General features: G+C 38.0%; 1 protein-coding gene across 1 annotated transcript in view; it reads left to right on the forward strand.

The window, feature by feature from the left end:
* Positions 1-25,554, forward strand: part of ATF7IP (activating transcription factor 7 interacting protein) — a 71,343-nt gene that overhangs the window by 20,647 nt on the left and 25,142 nt on the right. The window contains exons 6-9 of the mRNA XM_006888427.1: positions 8,523-8,596; positions 9,526-9,614; positions 13,375-14,010; positions 21,638-21,702. Coding sequence (XP_006888489.1) covers positions 8,523-8,596; positions 9,526-9,614; positions 13,375-14,010; positions 21,638-21,702 — 864 coding nt within the window. The remainder of the gene's footprint in view (positions 1-8,522; positions 8,597-9,525; positions 9,615-13,374; positions 14,011-21,637; positions 21,703-25,554) is intronic.

The following is a 25,554-nucleotide window of genomic DNA, read 5'->3' on the forward strand; positions in this document are numbered from 1 at the left end:
AAAAATGCATATATTATATCTATAAAATATATAATCTATGATGCCTAATCATATATTTCTTTTGGGCAGTTTTCCCCCTTATCTAATGCAGTGTTCATTATCTATTCAATCTTTCCCATTTTCTTCCCCTACATCTGTTCTATTTTTATAACAAAAGTGTTATGCATTATTTGTCCTTTTGTGACTGAGATATTTCACTCAGCATAATGTCTTCCAGGCTTCACCATGTTGTGTAATGTTTTATGAGTTCATTGTTTTCCAGTGCTCTGTAATTTTCTATTATGTCAGTGTATGATAGTTTTACAATCCATTCATTTGTTGATTGGCACTTGGGTTGCTTCCATTTCTTTACTATTGTGAATAACACAGCAATAAATAAAAAGCTGCGTTACAATCCCAAAGGCACCATGGTTCTAGGCTTCCTGCCTGCTCCATGGGAGAAGGATGTGCAGTCTCCTGTGCAATTAACTGCCTCTGAAAACCTGTTGGAAGGTCTGCTAAGTTCCAACTTTATGGTACACAGCAGCAACAACAAACATGGATATACATACCCAACCAGGAGAAAATAAAATAAATGAAGGAGACATTCTAAGAATCAAATTCCAATGCACATAAAAAAACTCCTTCAGTAGGATAAGAAGGAAACCCATAGACTGGGGAAAAATATTTGGCAATGACATATCTGATAAAAGACTTCTATCTAAAATTGGGAGACTACTTCAGCACCTCTCACAACATGAATACTTCACCAAAGAAGACATTCAGATGGCAAACATAGACATGAAGAAATGTTCAAAATCCTTGTCTATTTTACAGATGCAAATAAAAAAAGCTATATCTCCAGCAACATTTGCAAAATTCAATAGGGCTGCAAATAAAAAATGCTGGCAAGAGGTTTTGGAGAGATTGGAACACTTATTCACTGCTGATGGGAATATAAAATGGTACAACCACTATGTAAGGTGGTATGGTACTTTCTCCAAAAGTTGGAAATAGAAATATCATTTGACCTACCAATTACACTACTGGGAATATACCCTATTTTTACATTCTTGCTAGTATTTTAGTCTTTCATAATTTCTTTATAGAGTATTTCCGTTTCCTGGATCCTTATGTAGGCCTGTCCTTCTCTTCCTTTCCTTTCTATATAGTCAGTTCTCCCTTACGCTGTAAGGATAGTTGACAACAAATAAACACTTTATTTCTTTAAACATTTGTTCTTCTGTTTGTCCATGTATGTTGTTATGTGCGGTCAACTTGTAGCTCATAGTGACCCTATGTACAACAGCTCTAATCCCTGCTCTATCTGGTACTAATCTTACTGTCTCTGACACACCTACCCCCCTTACCCCAGTCACTGAATCAGTCTATCTCATCAGGGGTCTTGATATCTTTTGCTGTCCCTCCACCCTCCCAAGCATGACATCCCTGTCTAAGGACTGGTTCCTCCTTATAACATTTCTAAAGTATGTCAGGGGAAGCTTCAGAGCCCTTGCTTTCAAGGAGCATCCTGGTTTCACCCTCTCTAGGATGTACCCGTTTATTCTCCTAGCAGTCCATGGCATATTCAGTACTCTTCTCCAACACCACAGCTCAAAGGCATTAATTCTTCTTTCGTCCCTAGTCGCTGTCCAGCTTTCTGATGCCTATCAAGTAATTGCAAAGACCATAGCCTGAATCAGGTGCACCTTAGTTCCTAAACTGACATCGTTGCTCTTAGTACTTTGGAGAGGTCTCTGATTACAGATTTTCCCAGTGCAATTAGTCTTTTAATTTCCTGGCTACTGGTACCAAGAGTGTTGATTATGGAACCAAGCTAACTGGAGATGTTAACAACCTCAGTCTCTTCACCATCTATCATGATGCTGCCTATTAGCCCAGTGGTGAGAATCTTTATTTTCATGATGTTGAGCTTCAGTCCATATTGAAGGCTGTAGTCATTGACCTTCTGCAGCAAGCATTTAAGGTCGTCATCAGTTTCATCAAGCAGGGTTGTGTCATCGGTGTAAGGCAGATTGTTGATTAGTCTTCCTCTAATTGTGATGCCACATTTCTACTCATACAGCCCAGCCTTCTGGATATTCTGTTTTGCATATAGATTAAAAAGGTATGAAGATAGGACACATCACTGGGGTACACCCTTCCCAATTTTCAACCATGATGTATTTCCTCGCTCAGTTCTGAGAACTGCCTCCTGGTCCAAGTATAGGTTTTGCATAAGCACAATCAAGTGTTCTGGGATTCCCTTTCTTCCAATATTTAGCCACAATGTGTTGTGGAAGGTCAAGCTAAAGCTAAGGAAAATGAAATCATATCCACGGGAACTAAAATTTGGCCTTGAGTCTATCCCACCTGAATTTCAAAACCATCTCAGAAACAGGTTTGAGGCCATGTACATTAATGAACAAAGAACAGATGAGCTGTGGGAGGATATCAAGAATATCATCCAGGAAGAATACGGGAAGTCATTACAAAGAGGAGGAAGAAAAGACCCAAGAGGGATGTTGGAATAGACTCTGAATAGTCCACTAGAGTGCCAAGAAACTAAAGGGAGGAAATTAAGGAGCTGAACAGAAGATTTCAAAGGACAGTGGAAGAAGACAAAGTAAAATATAAATGTGTAAAGAGCTGGAGTCAGAAAATCATAGGGGTCAAACTCACTTGGCATTTTTTAAGCCGAAGGAATTGAAGACCAAATTTAAGCCTCAAATCACAATACTTAAGGATGCTTTGGGCAGAATATTAAACGACCCAGGAAGCATTAAAAGAGGATGGAAAGAGTATGCAGAATCATTGTGCCAGAAGTTATTGGCAAACACGGAAGAACTTCGTGAAACAACATATGAGCAAGAGCCTGTGGTGATGGAAGAAATTCAAGCTGCTCTGAAAAAATTGGCAAAAAAACAAGGCCCCAGAAATTGACAGCATAACAGTTAACATATTTTAACTAACAGGTGCTGTCCTAGATGTGCTCACCAAGTTGTGCCAAGAAATCTAGAGGACAACTACCTGGCCAAGTGACTGGAAGAAACCTGTATTTGTTCCCATTGCAAAGAAAGGTGACCTGAAAGAGTGCAGATATTACTGAACAATATCATTAATAACACTTGCAAGTAAGATTCTGCTGAAAATTATCCAAAAACAATTGGAACAGCACATCTGTTGTTAAACACAGCAGACTGAGTTTAGAAGAGGCCATGGTACTAAGGATAGTATAGCTACTGTAAAATGGATCTTGGTCAAAATGTAAAATAGATCTTTGTTGAAAGCAGAGAGTACCAGAGGAATGTCTGCCTATTTCATTGGTTACCCAAAGGCATTTGACTGTGTGGATCACAACAAACTGTGACTGGCTCTGAGAAGAACAAACTATGTCACTGTGTAGATTTATAAAATCACCAGGATAGTAAAATAATAACCACAGAACACTTTTCATGCTGTCCCTTTATAACTTGACTTTTACGCTTTGCATTTACTTCCCCATCCCTTGCTATTAATCTATTCTCCATGATAACTTTTTTAAATAAATTTTTTACTTAATTGTGATTCTAATGAAATTTTATGTTAAAGTTGTGTTTACATTCATTCATTGTTGTGCGTTTTATCTGCTCTCCTAGTTCAGTGGTTTTTTTTTTTAATATTCATTTTTCACAATTAATCTACTCCCCTTCCCCCAATCCTAATTGCACTGTACCTCTTATCTTGGCCTGCTGTTGTATGTATGATGCTTAATCATACATCCCTTTTAAACCATTTTTTTCCTTCATCTCTTCCAGTGCTATGTCTGTCTGTCTGTCTGTCTGTCTATCTATCTATCTATCTATCTATCTATCTATCTATCTATCTATCATCTGTTCTTTCTGTTCTCCTCCTAACCCCCCATACCAGTCACAAAAGAACAAATATTACGTAGCACCACTGTTATAAAGCTAAAGCAGGTCTTTGCTAACTTGAAGCATTTCTTTGAGACACTGATAGTATTTTGCACAGGCCAATCTCATCAGACTTTTAATTTGATCCTCCCCCAGAATTTTAAATTATTATCATTATATTGTTGTTGTTAGATGCCGTCTAGTTATGTTCAACTCATAGCAACCCTAAGAATAGCAGATCTGAATCTGGTCTTATCTGGTCTTTTCCTCACCATCTCTGACACATTTAAGCCCATTGCTGTAGTTACAGTGTCAGTCCATCTCATCAGAAATCTTGGTCTCTTTTGGTGACTGTCTATCTTTCCAAGCATGATATCCCTTTCTAAGGAATAGCCTCTTCTAACAGTATGTCCAAATTATGAGACACAAAGCTTTGCCACTGTTGCCTTCAAGGAACATTCTGGCTACACATTGTAAGATACACCTATTCATTCTTTTTTCAGTCCATGGGATATTCAATATTCTCCAACGCTAAAGCTCAAACCTACTTATTCTTTGTTCAGTCCATGGGATATTCAGTATTCTCCAACACCACAGTTTAAAGTTATCCATTTGTCTGCCGTTCATATTCATTGTTCACTTCAACAACAGTTTTTTGTTAAAGTTTTCTTCCGTAGTGTGGTTAAATATTTCTAAATGGAATTTTCTTAGCTTTTGTTTGTCATTTGTAAAAACTGAGATATGCTTTTGTTCTTCTTATTAAGAATTAGAAAAACACCCTTTTTCCTCTTTATCTTTCTTTTGATATTTCTGTCAGATAGCCTTGAATTTTTTCCATTAATTGATAGGGCATAATTTTTCTCTTGCCTTTCTCCTTCAACTAATAATATTACTTTGTTATAAGTAATAATTATTATTATAAATTTTATATAAGTATATAACAAATAATACATAAACATAAATATTATAAATAAAAATTTATTAAAAATCACAATACTGCCTATCATGTACCTTTCTGGATTTTGTGTAAAGTATTATTCCATCATTAATGACGAAAATCCACATAAGCAGTTAACACATAACTATCAGAGTTCCACTTTCATTCTTTCTGTGGGTTTTTTGTGAGGGAGAAGGCTGAAGAATGTTGATATTTAAGCTTAGAATAGAGCCATTCAAGACTTACTTATGTCACATAACTAACTCTTTGCCGTTGAGTTGGAAATAATCCATAGATGACCCTCCATTACGTTTGCAATGCTGTAAATCTTCTAGGAAGAGCTTGTCCATCTTTGCCCTGAAGAGTAACTGGTGAATTTTACCTGCTAGAGGCTCAGCCTTCGGGTTAACAGTCCAACTCTCTACAACTCACTAATGTCATCAGGGCTTTTATATCACATGTGTGCCGGAGCACATACAACTGACCCTCTAGTGGGTCAGAACAGAACACACATAGCTGACCTGCTAGTGGATTTTCTGAGACTATAAATTGCTTCATAAGGGATTGCCCATCTTTTCTCCCATGCAGGGGCACGTGAATTACTGCCTGCCTTTGAGGTTGCAGGGCAGCCCCTTACCAGTAGGCCACAAGAGCTCTCTTTCATGTCATATGGTGGCTGATAATTTAATTCTTAAATCAGAAGTCTTAGAAATATGTTTTAGAATCTTGATTTTTGACTTAGGAAACCACTTTTTTGAAATATTGCTGGAGTAGGTAAAATAAGTTACCTCGTCTTGTCTATTGCATTTCTGATGTTTTATAGCACTTACTGGGCCTATATAGTATACTCTGGTGGTGCAGTTATTGAAGTCCTTAACCTAAAGTCTATTGTTGAATCCTATTCTGTTACATAATGTTACTGAGTCAGAATAAACTTAATAGAAGAATGCCTGCGTTAAGAATTACAGTCATTCATTGAGTATTAAGTAAATGAATTCAGTGGTTTTTTTTTTTAGCTCTGTATTTTAAAATGTATTCAACTTTTTTCTCTTTTAAAAATAAGAGTAGGACAAAATGGCTTATTTTGTTTCTTAGTATCATTGTGAGAAAGAACAAAAGGGTGGGGAGTGAAAGTGGGAATCAAGTAACTGGTAGGAGAGCTGAACTTCTCAGAATCCCAGACCATTCCCATTTTGAGTGCTTTGGGATTGGAGTGTTGGGGGCAGAGGAAGAGGAGAGACAGAATGTGATTGATTAAGCTAGAGTAGAAAAAAGGCACTGGTACATTATATCTTGGGCCTCTCGGAAGGTGAAGCCAGACTCCTTGTGATTCAGGCCTTTAATCTTTTCTTGTCTCTTTAATTAATTTGATCTTGCTTTTAGTCTTGAGAGTGCACAACTTTATCACGAGGATGGTCTTCTGCCTCTTTTAGGGTCCCCTGGTAGGCCTTTGTTGCCCGCACCTCCAGTGCATGTGCTGATGCTCTCAAACATGTTTTTGCAGTGGACTCCAAACTCCTTGCAGTTGCAGGGCAACCTGTACTGGATGCACTGGTTCTGGGTCCTGCAGGTGCCTTTGAGGAAACCTACCCCACTGTCCTGGCTTCTGGGTTTGCAGGACTCCCAGGTCCACTCTGTGCATTTGCTCTCTGGGCCACTGTTCTTTACTTTTTTGTTTTGGTCACCATGGAAATGAGCACCATTAGGGATACCAGGGTCAAGAAGAAGGCTCAGTGCTGTATCTCACTGGCCACTGGGGCTGCTTCACCTCCTCTCATACCTCACCAGTATATCAAACTCTTAATGTTTTTCAGTCGTTTTCATATTAGAAATTTCTTCATACGAACACTGAGGCAAAGGAATTAGTATATTCACTTTATGATAGATAATAGTTATCATACTTAGTTGAATTTCTTATGATGTTATAGGTGACAATGCCAAGATTCAGATTCTTGCCTTAACTAGTCAATTTTTTAATTTTTAAAAAAATTTTAATGAAAGTTTACAGAGACTTGGATTTCCATTCATACATTGTTGCACACTTTCCACCCACCCACCCCTCCTCTCAGTTTACTCTTCTTGAAGAGAGAGAGAAAAAAATTCTTTCATTGCTATACAATCCCTACCCCCTTAAGTCCACTTTACTGAGCAGCTCTTATTCCGAAATCTTGTCATGAAAATAATACCTAATTATATCTCTCTTTTAAACAGATCTCTCCCTCATCTGTTTCAGTGAAGTATACATTATTTATCCCCTCTTAAGTTCTCCCCAGCCCCCATGTCAGTCCTGTTTTACAGCAATGGCATTATGCAGCATTTGTCCTTTTTTGACTGAGATATTTCATTCAGCATAATATCCTTCAGAGTCATCCATTTTGTATAATATTTCATGAGTTCCTTGTTTTTCAGTGCAGCATGGTATTCCATTGTGTGAATGTACCACAGCTTCCCTATCCATTGGTTTATTGATGAGCACTTGGGTTGTTTACATCTCTTCGCTATTGTGAACAAAGCTGCAATAAATATGGCTATACATATATCTGCCTGGGTGGCAGTTATGGTTCTTTGGGGTATATTTCCAGTAGTGGAATTGTTGGGTCAAATGGTATTTCTATTTGCAACTTTTTGAGAAAGTGCCATTCTGCCGTCCATGGTGGTTACACCATTTTACACCCCCACTAACAATGAATGTAGGTTCTAGTTTCTCCACAACCACAGCAGCATTTGTCATTTGCTGCTCCGTTGAATTTTGCTATTCTTTTTCTATCTCATTTTGGGGTGAGATGATACCTCATAGTTGTTTTGATTTGCATCTCATCTCTCTTAGAGCTAGGGATTTTGAGCACTTCTTCATGTGTTTGTTGTCCATCTATGCCCTTTTCGAAATTGAGTTGTTTACCTTTATCTTCCTGTGGTGCTCAAATATTCTATAAATTCTAGATATAAGTCCTTTATCAGATATACATTACCAAATATTTTTTCCCAGTCTGTGGCTTCCCTTTTTACCCTGTTGGAAAAGTTTTTGAATGTGCATAGGGATTTGGTTCTTTTTTTGGGGGGGGGCGGATTCCATTTATTTATTGTTGCACTTTTCTCCCCACCCACCCCAACCCCCAGTTCGCTCCTCTCCTTGAAAAGCAAAAGAAAAACTCTTTTCATTGGTACACAATCCCCCCCCCACCCCAAGTATACTCCACTCTGCAACCCTCATTCCGGACTCATGATAATCATAATCCCTTAAAATATATTAATTTTAAACTATTCTCTCCCTCATTGGTTTCAATGCAGTAAACATAATTTATCCAGTTTTTCTCAGTCTTACCCCCACCCTCATTCTACAACAGTAGCACCAAATAATATTTGTCCTTTTTTGACTGAGATATTTCACTCAGCATAATGTCCTCCAGGGTCACCCATTTTGAATAATATTGCGTGAGTTCAGTGTTTTTCAATGCAGTGTAGTATTCCATTTATACCACAGCTTCTATCCATTCGTTTGTTGATGGGCACAGATTTGATTCTTAGAAGGTTCCATTCATCTGTTTTATCCTCTCCTGGTTGTAGATTTAACTAGACATTTTTACACTATATTTGAGTAAATAAAGAATCATATACTGAAAGAAATCACCTCCCTGCCCCAAAAAACACACATTTAAAGTTCTTATTTTAAATTTTCCATGTAGATTGGATAAGTTTTATCTTTTTTGTTTCAGAATACACCAAACCCCCCTGTATCACCAGGAAAGTCTGCAAATGATATCAGCAGTAATAATAATGTTCCATACAGGTGAGAATAATAAATTCTGTTTTGTCAGTTTTAAAGTAACAGTTTTAATTTTAGTTTATGGGAAAAATACTACCTGTTTATGTAGAGAAAAGTGTTAACAAACTGGATATTTTTTTTTCTATTATGGTGAATTGTAACTATTCAGCTATATTTCTTCTGATCATTATAAGATTTGGTTAATACCTATTTCTTTAACCACTAGTACTAAATAATTTGAATTAGGATGTTGGTGAACTTAATACTGTATATAGAGTATACTCTAGCCAACCAAAAGAAAAAATAAATATTGGATGAAGTGTAACTAGGGTGTCTTTAAAGGCAAACACTGATTTTTATTTCTTTTTAGGAAAACATCCTTTTGCATTTGAAGCGATTAAAAAAAGACTTTATCTCAACTATTTGACCATGTTATCAGACGAGACAGTTCTTGGAAAAGGACATCATACTTTTAAAAAGTAGAGTCTTGGCAAAAGAAAGGAAGACTCTGAGTGAGATCTTTTGACAGACTCCACAATAGTGGGCATAAACACAGTGGAGATTGTGAGGATGGCGCGAGATGTCGGGGGAGATTCCAGTCTCTTGAACATAGGGTTGCTGATGAGTGAGTGTCCACTTAACAGCAGCTGACAACAACAGTAAATAATAGTCTCGCAAGTAACTTAGTCATTCTTTGATCAAGGGTGAGAAAGACTATTGTCTGTAAATGTTGGGACCTACATTTGGTCATAAAGTACAAGTACTGAGGAAATAGACACCAGCATTAAGAAGGCTGTGTGCTTCCTGTGTCTTAGTGTATTGATTCATTAGGGTTGCAAATCACAGATCTGTCCATATTTTTCTATGAGCCACTGTTTTTTTTTCTATACAGAAATTCATATCTTCCAGAATGGCATATCCATTGACAATTTGTGTGAATATTTATTTCATAGAAATGCAGGCACAGTGAGGCAGATGCTGGAGTCCAAAAGAAATGTAAACGAGAGTGCACCGCCATCCTTTCAAACCCCTGTGAATACAGGTAACATTTTTTTAACACCAGAATACATTTTTTAGGGCTTGAAGGTTTTGGCTCTTTTTTCCCTTTTCTTTCTTTTTAAAAACATCCTTTTGCTCTTCTGTGATTCAAAAAACTAGATACATTGGTCCAAAGCACAGTGCTTACTGCAAAATTAAAAAAAAAATCAGGTTGGCAGTTAAGAACATGTAAAAATCTAGACAGTCTAATAATCTCTTTTAAAGTCCTGCTTCTCAAATGTTTTAGTCCTGTAACCCCATTATACTCTTAAAAATTAAAAATTACAGAGACATTTTGTTAACTTGAGTCTTATAAATCAGTAAGTTTAAGTACCATCAAGTTGGAATTGACCTGTGGATGACCCTTCAGTGGGTTTTTAGAGGCAATAAATTGCACAGGTGGAGATTGTCCATCTTTCTCTTGGGGAGTAAAATGGTAGATCCAAACCATGTGACTTTCTTTGGATTAGCAGAACTCTTTACACCATGCCACCAGAACTCCCTAATAGTATATCCTCTTGTGGAAATTTAAAGGAAAGATTGCTATTGTGTTAATTCATGTTCATGACTCCTCCTTACAGAGTTATTACAGAGTAGAACTGCATTTTCTTCCAAGGAATCATTGTGTAAGTTCAAATCACCAACCTTTGAATTAGTAGTTAAGCACTCAATTGTTCCTGTTACCTAGAAGCTGCATAGTTCAGGATTAGGATAGGTGTGCATCATGGATGTATCCTATCTCCTTACATTTTCAGGCTCTATGCAGAACAGATCATTTGGGAGGCTAGACTTTATGAAGTCTTTTTTGAGGAGGAAGATGGCATCAGAATTTGAGGAAGACTTATCAACAAATTCCATTAGGCAGATGACACAGCCTTGCTTGCTGAAATTAAGGACATGAGGCATTTGGTGCAGCATGTCAAGGAATGTAGTGTTCAATATGAATTGAAGCTCAACATCAAGAAAACAAAGATTCTCACCACTGGGCCAATTGGCAGCACCCTGATGGATGGAGAAGAAATTGAGATTGTTGATAACTCCAGTTTACTTTTGTCCACAATCAGCACTTGGCACCAGCAGTCAGGAAATCAAAAGACAAATTGCATTGAAAAGCCTGCCGTCAGGTACCTCTCTAGAGTACTGAAGAGCAACCATATCAGTCTGGAGACTAAGGTGTCCCTGATCCAGGCCATAGTCTTCACAATTACTTGCTATGCATCCGAGAGCTGGACAGTAACTAAGGATGATAGAAAGAAAATCAATGCGTTTGAGTTGTGGTGCTGGAGAAGAGTGTTGAACATAACATGGACTACCAGGAGAGCAAGTAGCTCTGTCTTGGAGGGGGTGAAACCAGGCTGCTTCTTAGAGGCAAGGATTTTGAAGCTCTGTCTCACATACTTTGATTATATCACCAGGAGGGACCAGTCCTTGGAGAGGGACAGCATGCTTGGAAGAGTGGAGGGACAGTGGAAGACCCAGGATGAGATGGATTGATTGAGTCAGTGACTGGAAAAATAGGGTTAGGTGTGTTGGAGATAGTGAGATTGGCTCTGAAGAGGACAAGTTTCAGAGCTGATGGACATAGGGTCACTGTGAGTTGCAGGTAACTCGGCATATAACAACAACAGTAGAAATTAAAACACTGACATTTTGAAAATATTTTTTCATTTAAATAATGATAAACTCATAATCTATAACACACATAACATTACCAAAAGTAACCTTCTTTTCCAAAGCAGTGTCTCTATGAAATGAACCTAGGGAAACTCTATCTGCCTCTGCACTCATCAACCTCACACTGAGATACATAGTTGGAAAAGAGAGGAGTACTTTTGATAATTGTGAATATTCTTCTTTCATACCAAAAAATACTATTTTCTTAAATGTTAGTACTTGTACAGATAAATTGGAAATATTAAAATAGTTTTTGTAATTAAAATCCTTTTACTTATCCATGTGCTTTCAGTGGATCTGTTGCTAATATCAGTCGTTGATCATTTAGAAAAATTTCAGAAATACTAGTTCACTAAAGTATACACATAATTTTCAAGTTGACATACTTCATTAATAAATATAAAAACATTTGTTAATGTCACTGTCAATTCTTGGAAAAACCTTACGAATTTTGAAATCTAACATTCTCTGTTTAGCAAATAGAGTAAATCCCCAAATGCCAGTTTTTATTTTAAATGTAATTTTATGTTGGCTGTAAGTACTATGGTTTTTTTTTTTTTATGCTCTGCCTCAAGTACCTTGGGCACATACATGGCCAGGAGAGACTGGTCCTTGAAGAAAGACATCATGCTCGAAAGGGTGGAGATAGCACAGGAGAGGAAGACACTGGATGACATGGATTGATACAGTAACTGAGGCAATGAGAGTTGGTGTGTCAGAATTAGTGAGACTGGCTCAGGACAGGGAAGGCTTCAGAGCTTCTCTACAATAGGGTCACTATGGGTCTCAGGCAACTCAACAGCACATAACAACAAAAACCCCATAAATACTATTTGGGTTTTTTCCTTTAGTGTGTCTGTTTTGGTCTGTTTTTAAGAAAAGATCTAACATGTACTCAAACAAGTATGTTTGTAAGTTGTTCTTGCAGATAAAAATAATTTGCTTTAAAAAGTTAGTTGATGTAGTTTACAACCCAAACATTGTACCAGCATTTTACTTTATACAAGTATCCTACTTTGGCATACAGCTCTTGTTGTTACGTGCTGTCGAGTCACCTGCAACCTATAGCAACCCATAGGCTCAGAAGCCTGCCCTGTCCAGAGCCAACCTCAGACACACCCATTTTCATTGTCCCAGTAGTTTTATCAATCCATCTTATCCGGGATTTTCCTCTCCTATACTGTCCCTTCACCCTTCAGAGCATGATGTCCTTCTCCAAGGACTGGTCACTCCTGTCCACTTGCTCAAAGTATGTGAGACAAGAGTTCTAAAACCCTTGCCTCCAAAGAGAAACTTGGTTTCACCTCTTTAAGACAGACCTATTTGTTTTCTTCTCCAGTGCCACAACTCAATTCTTATGTCATCCTCAGTCATTGTCCAACTCTGGGGCATAGCAAGCCTGTATCAGGTGCACCTTAGTTTCTATATGGACATCATTACTTCTGAGTACTCTGGAGAGGTCCCTGACAGCAGATATTTTCCCAATGCAGTTCCTCTTTTGATTTCCTGATTGTAGTGCCTAGAGTGTTGATTGTGGAACCAAGCAAGCTAAAATTGTTAACAACCTAAATCCCTTCTCCAGCTACCATGGTGCTGCCAATTGGCCCAGTGGTGAGCATCTTTGTTTTCTTGGTGTTGAGCTTCAATCAGTATTGAAGGCTACAGTCCTTGACCTGCAGCAAAGATAGACAGTTTCCTCCCATTAAGATTTACAGGCTTTAAAGACCCAAAATGGAAGAAGTTATAGCTATAGGTCACTTCCAACTTGAAGGAAACCAATAACATACCTTGTTATTACTTAATTTTTAATTTCTAGTTATTTGCTTTGCAATCATTATAGTAATAAAGTAATCTCATAGATTGTTTTATTGTGATATAAATTACCTATATTAATCATAAATCAGTTGTTATTTCTGCATTGTGCCAAACACAGAAAAAATATGTCAGAGACTTTAATTTTTAGAGTAAGGACCTGGATATAATTATTAAAAGAGTTGATGATACCTGATATAATATGTTACATTTGTATGTAAATTTGTTAATCTGTAATAATGGATGTTTAAACTTAGACTTCTCTTTTCTTTCTATAGTATCGTCAACCAATCTTATCACTCCTCCAGCAGTTGTCAACAGTCAGCCTAAATTGCAGACTTCGGCAGCTTCAGGTTCTCTACCAGCAACACCAGTTCTTCCTGCACCCAAAACAGCTACAGTAGTTGCTACTACTCAGGTGCCTAGTGGAAATCCTCAACCTACAATCTCTTTACAACCTTTACCAGTGATTCTGCATGTACCTGTTGCTGTATCTTCTCAACCTCAGCTCCTGCAGAGCCATCCGGGGACTATAGTGACTAACCAGCCTTCAGGCAATGTTGAATTTATTTCTGTGCAGAGTCCACCTACAATGAGTGGTCTTACCAAAAATCCAGTATCTTTGCCATCATTGCCAAACCCCACAAAACCAAACAATGTTTCCTCTGTGCCCAGTCCTAATATTCAAAGGAATTCTCCTGCCAGTGCTGCACCACTAGGGACACTTGCTGTTCAGACTGTTCCAACAGCACATTCTATTGTACAAGCCACAAGGACTTCTTTACCCACAGTAGGCCCATCAGGACTCTATAATCCATCAAATAATCGTGGTCCTATACAGATGAAAATTCCAATCTCTGCTTTTAGTACTTCATCTTCTGTAGAACAGAACAGCACTACCACCCCAAGAATAGGTAAGTCACTATGCATGCTGGATAACAGAAATGCAGACATACTCATGATCTTTAGATGATTGAGCTTTTTGGTTTTTTGAGTAGTGTTATTTGAAAAGCAAATTACACTTTTCTTGATGATGTTAGAATCATTAGATACCTCAAAGAAATTAATATTGTTTAAATAGGATAGAGAGTTTTGTAAGTGAGGTTATTACTTATATTTCATCTTTTAGTTGTTATTGTTAAGAGCTATTGCGTCAGGTATAACTTAACAGCCACCCCATGAACAACAGATCTGAACCTTATCTTGTCCTGTGTCATCTGTAACTTCCCATTGCCGTTGTAACTGTCAGTCCACCTGGTTGAAGGTCTTTCTTTCCTTTGCCAGCCCTCTGCCTTTCTAGGCATCATGTACCTCTCTAAGGAATAGCCCTCCTAGCAACTTGCCTGAAGTTTGTGAGGCAAAGTTTTATCATATTTGCCTTTAGAGAGCACTCTGGCTGCACTTTTTCCAAGATATATTTGTTCTTTTGTCAATCCATGGAATGTTCAGTGTTCTTCTCCTACGCCACAGCTCAAAGAAACCAATTCTCTGTCATCCTTATTCATTGTCCAGCTCTGAGATCCATAGCACGTGATCAGAAAGACCGTGGCCTTAATTAGACACACTTCAGTCCTCAAACTGACATCATTACCCCCCAATAATTTGGAGATGTCTCTAACTGCAGATTTTCTCTCGATTTCCTGATTGCGGGTACCAAGGGTCTTGGTTGTATGTTCAAATAAGATGAAGTTGTTGGTAGTTTAAATCTTTTCTCCATCTATCATGATGTTGTCTATAGATCCAGCGGTAAGAAATTGTATTTCCTCAACACTGAGGTGCAGTACATATTGAAGGCTGTATTCTTTGATCTTCTGCCGCATGTCTCAAGTCCTCACTTTCAGCAAGCAAGGTTGTGCCATGGCATAATGCAGGTTATTGATGAATCTTCCTTCAATCTTAATGCCACATTCTTCTTCATAGAGTTCAGCTTCTCGAATAGTATATTCCACATACAGGAAGAATAGGTGTGGAGAGAGAATACAGCCCTGATGCAGTCCTTTCTTAATTTTAAACTCTGTTCACACAACAGCCTCTTGGTCTAGGTATATGTTTTGCACGAACACAAGTAAGTGCTCTGAGACTCCCCTTCTTCTCAGTGTTAGTCATAACTTTTGATCCACACAGTTAAGTGCCTTTGTGGCTTCAGTAAAGCATAGACATTCTGCTATTTTAGTTTACTTTCAGCCAATATCCATCTGACGTCAGCAATGATGCCACCACCTCTTCTAAGCCACAGCTTGTTCAGAGGTACATTTTATACAGTAGTTGTTAAAAGACTAGGTAAGTAGGTAAGGGAGATTGAGAAATTAAAAATGGACTTCCAGTTTCTCAGACCTCTTTAAATGCTAGTACATTAGACAGTAAAGAAGAGCAGGATTGAGACAGAATTCTATGTAATTCATGTTCAGTATCCCATCTTAGATCTTACTAAACGTTTTTTGTTCTAAGAGCGTATAAACATGTAAAGGAGCTGTAATTTTAACAATCTATTGCTTATTCAACTATAATTTTGTGTTCTGTTCTGTGTTCACATAATACTTACTTAGCACCTATTATTATGGTATATTTGTGTTTTATTGACCACTCAAAGTCTTTTCACTCTGGGGTTCACATCAGCTTATGGCTACCATTAAGAAGACTGAGAATCCCTGAATAGTTAATTGTGCTCATGGGAAACCTAGACATATACTAAGAAGCTGTTGTGTCAGTAGAACATGGGAATACATAATGATCCAAAATTTGGAAAGATGTGCATATGGACTGTTTCTTTTCTCCATGCTTGTTCAGTTGGTGTGCAGGATAATTGGGAAGCTGGACTTAATTATGTAACATCAGGACTGGAGGAAGTCTCATTATTAACCTGCATTATGTACATGACACAATTTTGTTCGTTGAGAGGGAAGGGCACCTGAAGCATGTGCTATAGAAGATCAAAGACTATAGCCTTCAACAGGGATTACTTCTCAAAATCAAGTAAACAAAAACCCTTACTATTAGGCCATTAGGCAACATCTTAGTAAATGAATAAAGAATTGAAATTGTCGGAAATTTCATATTATTTGGATCCACAATCAACACCCTTGTACCCACTCAATAAATCAAGACATATGTCACATTGAAAAGATCTCCTGTCCGATACTTCTCCAAAGTGCTAAAAAAACGAAGATTTTAGTTTTCAAGACTAAGGTGGTCCTGATCCAATCTGTGATCTTTTCTGTTTCTTTCTATGCTTCTGAGAGTTGGACAATGACTAATAATGACAGAAGAAGAATCAATGAGTTGTGATATTGGTAAAAGAGTACTGAATATCTCATGGACTGTGAAAAGAACAGACAGGTCCGTTTGAAAAAGTGCATTACAAGTTCTCCTTAGAGGCAGGGATAGTGAAACTTCATCTACCTAATGTGGGCATGTCATTAAGAGATGCTAGTTTTTGGAAGAAGGCAGTGCTTGAAAAGATGGAGGGGTCAGTGTAAAAATAACACCCTCGTGTAACAGTAGGCTTAAGTATATCAGGAGTGATGAGGATGGCATAATCCAGAGCAGCATGTCTGTTCTTCATAGAGGTGCTTCATGAGTTACAGTCAGCTTGATGGCACCTCCAACAACATTATTGTGGGACACTTATCATTGAGCATATGCACACCCATGTTTATCATGGCTTTGTTCACAATAGCAAGGAGTTGGAAACAACCTAAGTGCTCATCAACAAATGAATGGATAGAGAAGCTGTGGTGTATTCATACAATGGAACACTAGGCTGCATTGAAAAACAAGGAACTCATGCAGTGTTATTCAAAATGGGTGACCCTGGAGGACATTATGCTGAGTGAAATATCTCAGTCACACAGGGAAAAATACTGCATGGTGCCACTGCTGTAAAACAGGACTGACTTTGGGGCTGGAGGGAGACCGAGAAAGATGGGATAAAAAATGTATACTGCATTGAAACAGGTGAGGGGGAAAACTGTTTAAAAGAGTTATGTGATTAATTATTATTGTCATGACAGGAATCCAGAACGAAGGCTGCATAGTGGAGTGGACCTGGGGGGAGGAATTGTAAAACAATGAAAGAATTTTACTTTTCAAAGATTAGAGGGTACTAGGGGGGTGGGGGAGGGGGTTGGCAGGGTGAAAAGTACAACAATGAATGAATGGAAATCCAAAGTGTCTGTAAATTTTCTTTAAAATTAATAATAATTTTTAAAAAAAACATAGTGAAGCATATAGGAGCAATAAACAAGAATTCGTTTAATATTCTGTAGTCTTCAGTGAGATTTCGTAGTGTGAAAGAGTTGATTTTTAATTAATAACCAAAATAATTTTAAGAAAATTTGTTTTTCTTATGAAGTAATTAAGAAGATCCCTAGAATGACCTTATTTAATAGGCAAATGTTTGAAGTGGTTCTGGATGATGTGCAAAGAAAAGTTGTGCCATATCTTGACAAAATACATGTTTTTGCTGGAAAGCAACATTAAAAAAAATCTGACAAGTTACCACATTAATCAATGAGGATAAGCAAAAATTTAATGCTTATTTTTCATTTTCTTTGTTGGAAATTAGAACTAAAACATATGGTTTAAATGTTTATGTTCTCAAAGTAAATTTCACCTATGTTCTCTATAAAGTTATTTGAAAAATTCATGATGAAAAATTAAACTTTCAAGGAATATTCATCCTGAATCCTTCTTATCATATGGAGATTTTTTAAAAGCATTTCTTTGAGTTTATTATGCTTAATTTATTTGTTTGAGTATAAAGGATACTCGTCTAGATGATAACATAATTATGATAAAAACAAAAGGGGGAAAATATGGGAAGCCAATATGAAATATTTGTAATAAACTGAATGCTATTTAAATTTAGAAAAAAAAGAAAAATCAGATGTGATTGAATAACCCAGGTTATAGATTTGTATTTTCTCTGAATCATTGTGTATAATCTATCTTTAATTGAATATTACGGACATTTCTGTCAAGTCATTAACTCCTTTTTCTTCTGCAAAGGAGTAAATCAAAGCAAAAATTAAACCCACTGCCCTTGAGTCAGTTCTAGGTAATGATGACCCTCTGTAGAGTTTGTGAATCTTTAACGGGAAGAGGCTGCCGTCTTTCTCCTGATGAATTCAAGCAATCTGACATACAACAAAGAGCTCCATAAAAATAAACCCAATGCCATCACATTGTTTCTTTCTTGTAATAAGCCTCCCTCTGGTTTCCAAGGTTGTATATACTTACAGGAGTACACTGCACATCTTTCTTTTTCAGGGCCTTTGATGGATTCTAGCTGCTGGCCTTTTGGTTAGAAGCAGAATGCAGCATGTGATAATGCACTATGTCACCAGAGCTCTTCCCAAGTCTCTTTAAGATTGAACAATTACAGTTTAACCATTTTCTCATACATTCAGTTCAGATAACAGATGTTGCCCTGGATGTGCTCAACAAGTTGTGCCAAGAAATCTAGAGAACAACCACTTGGCCAACTGACTGGAAGAGATCTATATTTGTTCCCATTCCAAAGAAAGGTGACCCAACTGAGTGTGGAAACTACAGAACAGTGTTATTGATTTCACATGCAAGCAAGATTCTGCTGAAGATCATCCAAAAACGATTACAACAGCACATCAGCAGAGAACTGCCGGAAGTCCAGGCTGGGTTTAGAAGGGGTCGTGGTACTAGGGATATTGTTGCTGATGTTAGATGGATCTTGGCTGAAAGCAGAGAATACCAGAAGAATGTCTATCTGTGTTTCATTGATTATGCAAAGGCATTTGACTGTGTGGATCATAACAAACTGTGGCTGACTCTGAGAAGAATGGGAATCCCAGAACATTTAATTGTCCTAATACGAAACCTGTACTTGGACCAAGAGGCAGTAGTCAGAACAGAGCAGAGTAACACTGTATGGTTCAAAATTGGGAAGGGTGTACGCCAGGGATGCATCCTGTCTCCATACCTTTTCAACATGTATGCAGAGCAGATTATCCGAGAGGCTGGGCTCTATGAGGAGAATTGTGGCATCAGGATTGGTGGAAGGTCTATTAACAATCTCCGTTATGCAGATGACACAACCCTGCTTGCTGAAACTGAGGAGGACCTCATGCACTTGCTGCAAAGGGTCAAGGGCTGCAGCCTTCATTATGGACTAAGGCTCAATGTCAAGAAGACAAAGATTCTCACCACTGGACCAATTGGCAGCATCAGGATGGATGACGAAGAGATTGAGAGTGTTCACAGCTTCAGTTTGCTCGGCTCCACAGTCAACACTCTTGGCACCAGCAGTCAGGAAATCAAAAAGCGTATCGCGATGGGAAAGTCTGCTGTTAGGGACCTCTCTAAAGTACTCAGGAGCAACAGTGTCTCTCTGGAGACTAAGGTGTGCCTGATACAGGCCATGGTATTTGCAATCGCTTGTTATGCATCAGAGAGTTGGACAATGACTAGGGAGGACAGAAGGAGAGTGGCTGCTTTTGAGCTGTGGTGCTGGAGAAGGGTACTGAATGTACCCTGGACTGCCAGGAAATCAAACAGATTTATCTTGGAGAGGATTAAACCAAGCTACTCCTTGGAGGCAAGGATTCTGGGGCTTCGTCTGACATACTCTGGACATGTTGCCAGGAGGGACGGGTCCTTGGAGAGGGACATCATGCTTGGGAGGGTTGAGGGACAACGCAGGATTGGAAGACCCTCTTTGAGATGGATTGATTCGGTGACTGGGGTAATCGGGATGGGTGTGTCAGAGGCGGTGCGGTTGGCGCAGGATAGAGCAGGGTTTAGGGTTGTTGTGCATAGGGTCGCTGTGAGTTGGAAACGACTCGACGACACATATCAACAACAACAACAATTATTTCCTTGACATATTCACAGGAGAATATCAAGAACAAACATATGATCAAGAGGTAATGAGGATGAAGGAGGAAGTTCAGGCTTTTCTGAAGGACTTGGCAAGAAATAAAGCCCGAGGAATTGATGGAATACCAGTTGATTTATTTCAACAAACATGCTGCCCTGGATGTGCTCACCAAGTTGTGCCAAGAAATCTGGCGGACCACTACTTGGCCAACTGACTGGAAGAGATCCATATTATTCCCATTCTAATAAAAGGTGACTTGACAGAGTGTGGAAATTATAGAACAAAATCACTAATACCAAAATCCTGCTGAAGATTATCCAGAAACGACTGGAACAGTACATTGACAGAGAACTACCAGAAATACAAACTGGATTTAGAAGAGGTCATGGCACTAGAGACATTATTGCCAGTGTCAGATGGATCTTAGTAGAAAGCAGAGTACCAGAGGAATGTCTGTGTTTTATTGACTATGCAGAGGCATTTGATTGTGTGAATCACAAATTGTGGCTAACCTTGAGGAGAACAGGAATCCCAGAACACTTGATTGTGTTTTTGTGATATACTTGGGCCAAGAAGGAGTCCTCAGAACAGCAAGGAAATACGACGTGGTTCAAAATCAAGAAATAACTGTGTCAGGGATGTGTCCTATCTCCATACTATTTCAATCTATATGCAGAACAGATCATTCGGAAATCAGGGCTTTATGAGGAGAAATGTGGCATCATGATTGTAGATAAGACTCATCAACAATTTACATTATGCAAATGACACAACCTTGCTTGCTGAAACTGAAGAAGACCTGAAGTGCTTGCTGCAGAAGGTCAAGGATTGTAATCTTGAGTATGAATTGAAGCTTAACATCAAGAAGACAAAGATTCTCACCACTGTACCAATTGGCAGTACCATGATAGATGGAGAAGATATTGAGGTTAACAATTACAGCTTGCTTGGCTCCACAATCAACTCTTGGCATCAGCAGTCAGCAAATCAAAAGACAAATTGCATTGGGAAAATCTGCTGTCAGGGATCTCTTCAGAGTGCTGAAGAGCAATGATGTCAGTTTAGAGATTAAGGTGTGCCTAATCCAGGCCATGGTTTTCACAATTCCTTGCTATGTATCAGAGAGCTGGACAGTGACTAAGAATGACAGAAGAAGAATCGATGTCTTTGAATTGTGGTGCTGGAGAAGAGCCGTGAACATACCATGGACTGCCAAGAAAACAAATAGGTCTGTCTTGGAGAGGTTGAAACCTCTCCAGGATTCTCCTTGGAGGTTTGGACACATGGCCAAGAAAGGCAGACCCTGGATGAGATGGATTGATACAGTGGCTGGGGCAATGGGAGTTGGTGTGCCGGAATTAGTAAGACCAGCTTAGGTCAGGACAGGGTTCCAAGCTGCTGTACACAGGGTTGCTGTGGGTCGCAGGCTACTCAACAGCACATAACAACAACGTCTTTCGGATAGAATTAGCATTGCTGCATCAGTGAGTATATTAACTTAAAAAAAAAATCTGTATTTTAAATTGTCCTTACTGAAAAATAACAGTGATCAATGAGATTGTCTACTTATGTATCTTACATGTTAACAGACATATATAGTTGTAGAAAATTAAATTAATTGTGGTAGTTTACATTTCATTTAAAAAAGAGAAGGCTCTGATTTTTATTTGTTGTTCTTAACCCCTCAGAAAACCAGACAAACAAAACAACAGATGGTTCTGTTAGCAAGAAAGCAGCTGATAGTACATCACAGGTAAGAGTTTTTCTTTTACTATAAAATAAAATGCCATTTACAGTCCACAGGAGAATAGATTGTCATCAGTATTGTTTCGTGTGACAAAAAAAAAAATAATCTAAATCTGATTTTCAGAGATATCCAAATAATTTTTTGGTAACATTTCCCACCAATTCTGTTTCTTTAACTATTTGTTGGTTGGGTGGTAGGTGCCATTGAGTCTACTATATGACTTATAATGTCCCTTTGAAGACCAGATCACAACTTTCCCTGTCTTGCACTATATTCCCAATCTCTTCCATGCTTAGGCTTATTGTTGCAATGATTATGTAATCTGTCTCATGGAAGGTCTTCCTCTATTTTGTTGATCTTCTTGCCAACATGATGTCTGTTTTCCTCCTGTCAGGCACTTCTGACAACCTGTCCGAAAGTATGTTTAGAGTAAGCTTCACCATCCTTGCCTCTAAGGAGCACCCTGGTTGCTCTTTTTTCTAAGACAGATTTGTTTGTTCTTTTGACAGTTTATGGGATGGATATTCAATACTCTTTGCTATCACCATAATTCAAAGGCGTTAGTTAGTTTTCTGTCTTCTCTTATTTATTCTTTTTCACATGAATATGAAGGAACTGAAAATTCCATGACTTGGGTTAGATGTACCTGTCCTTAAGCTGACATCCTTGCTCTTTAGTATTTTAAAAAGGTCCTTGACAGCAGATTTTCCCAATTCAACATGTCTTTTGATTTTTTTTTTTTTTAAACTGTCACTTCATTGCATGTTAAGGTGTCCCTAAGGTATCTTTTTTGGCCTTGTGATGCAGGAGTTGCATTGCCAACCCAAAGGAAGGCAATTTAAATCCACTTGCTGCTGCTTATGAGAAAGGTGGGCAGTCTCCTTCTGTGTGGTTTACAGCCTGTGCAAACCTGCTAGAGGGTCAGCTGTGAATAAAAGTCAAAGAAGGTTTGATACTTGTATATTGTGTTGTTGGAGAGAATCGTACTGAATTTCCCTTGAACTGCCTAATGAACAAACAAATGTATCTTAGAGAGAGTACAGCCAGAGTATCCCTTAGAGACAAGGAATGCTTCATCATATCTTTGGAAATGTTGCTAGAAGAGGCTATTCCTTGAAAAAAGATATCATGCTTGGAAAGGTGGAAATTCAAAAGGGAAGAAAAACCTCCATGAGATAGATTGACATCATGACTGTAGTAATGAACTCAAGTATATCAGATGAAAAGCAGGGTTTAGGTTTGTCTGTTGATAGGATTTCCATGAGTCATAAATGACTTGACAACTCTTAACAACAACAACAATGGGTATTGATTTTAATTTCATATAAAATGAAATCTTTAAAAACTAATCTTTTCTCCACTTGTCATTATGTTGTCCATTGATGAGCATTTTTGTTTAATTGATTTTGAGGTATAATTCATACTGAAGGCTGTCTTGTTTGATCTTCAAGTGCTTCAAAGTTGTCACTTTCTTCAAGAAAGGTTGTGTTATTTGCATCTTTTAGATTATTGATACTCTTCTTCCAATCCTGATGGAACGTTCTTCCTTTCGTGCACTTTGTTGAATTATTTGCTAAGTATATATATTGAACAGATATGGAAAAGAATACAATTCTGATACTCATTTTCCTGATTTTAAACTGTGCAATTTCTGTTTAAAGGACTGTTTCTTGATCTATGTACAGGTTTTGCACAAAAACACATTAAAATGTCTGGATTCCCTTTTTTTCATGATGCTGTCCATAAATTATTATGATCACACAGCCAAATGCATTTTTGTAGTCCCTAAGACATAAGAATCTTTTTGTTATTCTCTGCATTTAGCTAGTATATTTCTTGACACTACCAACCATACCTTTGTACCAGAGGCTCTTCTGAGTGTAGCTAAAGTTTCTGGACATTTTTTGTTAATGCATTGTTTCAGTCGATTTTTGCATGATCTTCAGGGTTTTATTTGTGTGTTACATTAATGCTGGTACTTTCTGTATTTTGTTGACTTACATTTTTTAGGAATGGGAACAAATAAGGATCTCTTCCACTCAGCCAGGTAGCTCTCTTGCAAATTTTTTGGCATAGATTAGTGAACATACCCTGGACAGCAGCTATTTTTTGAACTAACTCATTTAGTGCATCTTAGACTTATTCACTCAATTCTACAGGTTCTTTATATATGTTACGTTTGGAAATAGTTCCATGTCAACCATTTCTTTTTGGTATCATAACTGTGCATTCTTTACATCTTCTTTTTTGTCTTTTTTTGCTCATTCAATATTATGCCCATAGAATCTTTTTAACACCGAAACTCAAGGCTTTAATTTATTCTTCAGTTCTTTCCAGTTGAGAATTGCCAAGTGTATTCATCTTTTTTTGCTTTTTGTACATTTCATTAAAAAAGTTTGCATAGTTGTCTTGAGCTTTCTTTTCATATTTCCTGTTCTTGTACTTCATTTTTTCTCACTCTTTAAGCTTGTCTGCATTGAAGACCAAGGTTCACAATCTCTGCTGACATAACATTTTTTAATTGGGTTGCTTACAAATTTCATATATATTGTTTCACACTATTCCTTATTCATATTGTGTTTCATACAGTCATTCTCTTGCATTCTTGTTGTGTACCTAGAGATGCAACTGACCCATAACTGACCCTCTAGCAGTTTTCTTAAGCTGTTAACTGTACAGGAGGAGATTGCCCATTCTTCTCCCACAGAGCACCTGCTGGTCATAACCATGGGATTGCAGTGCATCTTCTTACCACTACGCCACCAGAGCTCTCTTCTCATACATTATGTTTTATAAAATTAATCATTATTGAACTTTGCCCATCATGTCTTTTTACCCAGAACCTTCCCATTTCCTTCCCACACCTCCCTCCACCTACCAAATAACAATCCTGTGGTTTTGCCCCTACCTGTTCTCACCCTGCTGCTCTCACGCCTTTTCCACTTAGGTTTCCATACATGTTTTACTAGTTATCCTTTCATTTTTACGAGAATGGTCTTATGCAGTATTTGTCCTAATGAGACTGAATTCACTCAGAATAATGCTCTCCTGTTTCTCCAGAGTTATGTAGTAGTTTTTAAATCATTGCTTCTCAGGGATGCATTCCATTGTGTGAATGAACCACAATTTCTCAGTCCATTCATTTGTGGTTGGACATTTGGGCTGTTTCCATGTTCGTGGTTTTTTTTGGTTTTTTTTTTTTTTTAGGAATACTTCTTGCTGATCTTCTCTGTATCTTTCCAATTTTAGTATATGTGCTGCCGAAGCGAGCACTGTTTCCATGTTCTTGAGGTGGTGAATGATGCTGCTTCAACATTGGTGTACAAACCTCCATTTGTGTCTCAGTTTTAATTCCTTGGGGTATAATCCTAGTCGTGGAATAGTTGGGTTATACAGAGTTTCTATATTCAACTTTTTGAGGAAACACCAAACTGTCTTCTAGCATGGCGGTACCATTTTACAATCCCACCAATAGTATGAGAGATCGCACATCACCACATCCTCACCAACATTTATTGCTTGCTGCCCTACTAAACTTTGCCATTGCTGCTGAGGTGAAATGGTATCTCATTGTCGTTTTGATTTTCCTCTCTCTTATTGCTAGTGATTTTGAACATTTTTTCATGTTTCTATTGGCCATCTGAATGTTTTCATCTGTGAAGAGTTCATGTCTTTTGCCCCTTTTGTAATTGGGTTATCAGTCTTTTCTTCTGGAGGCCCCAGGAGTATTCTATAAACTTTTGTTATGAGACCCTTACCCGAGATGTTGTTGTTGTTGTTATGTGCCGTCGAGTCGTTTGCGACTCATAGCGACCCTATGTACAACAGCCCTAAACCCTGCTCTATCCTGCGCCAACC

Source organism: Elephantulus edwardii, unplaced genomic scaffold (assembly GCF_000299155.1).
Source record: "Elephantulus edwardii isolate Elephantulus edwardi_28Jun2011 unplaced genomic scaffold, EleEdw1.0 scaffold00067, whole genome shotgun sequence".
Classification (NCBI taxonomy): Eukaryota; Metazoa; Chordata; class Mammalia; order Macroscelidea; family Macroscelididae; genus Elephantulus; species Elephantulus edwardii.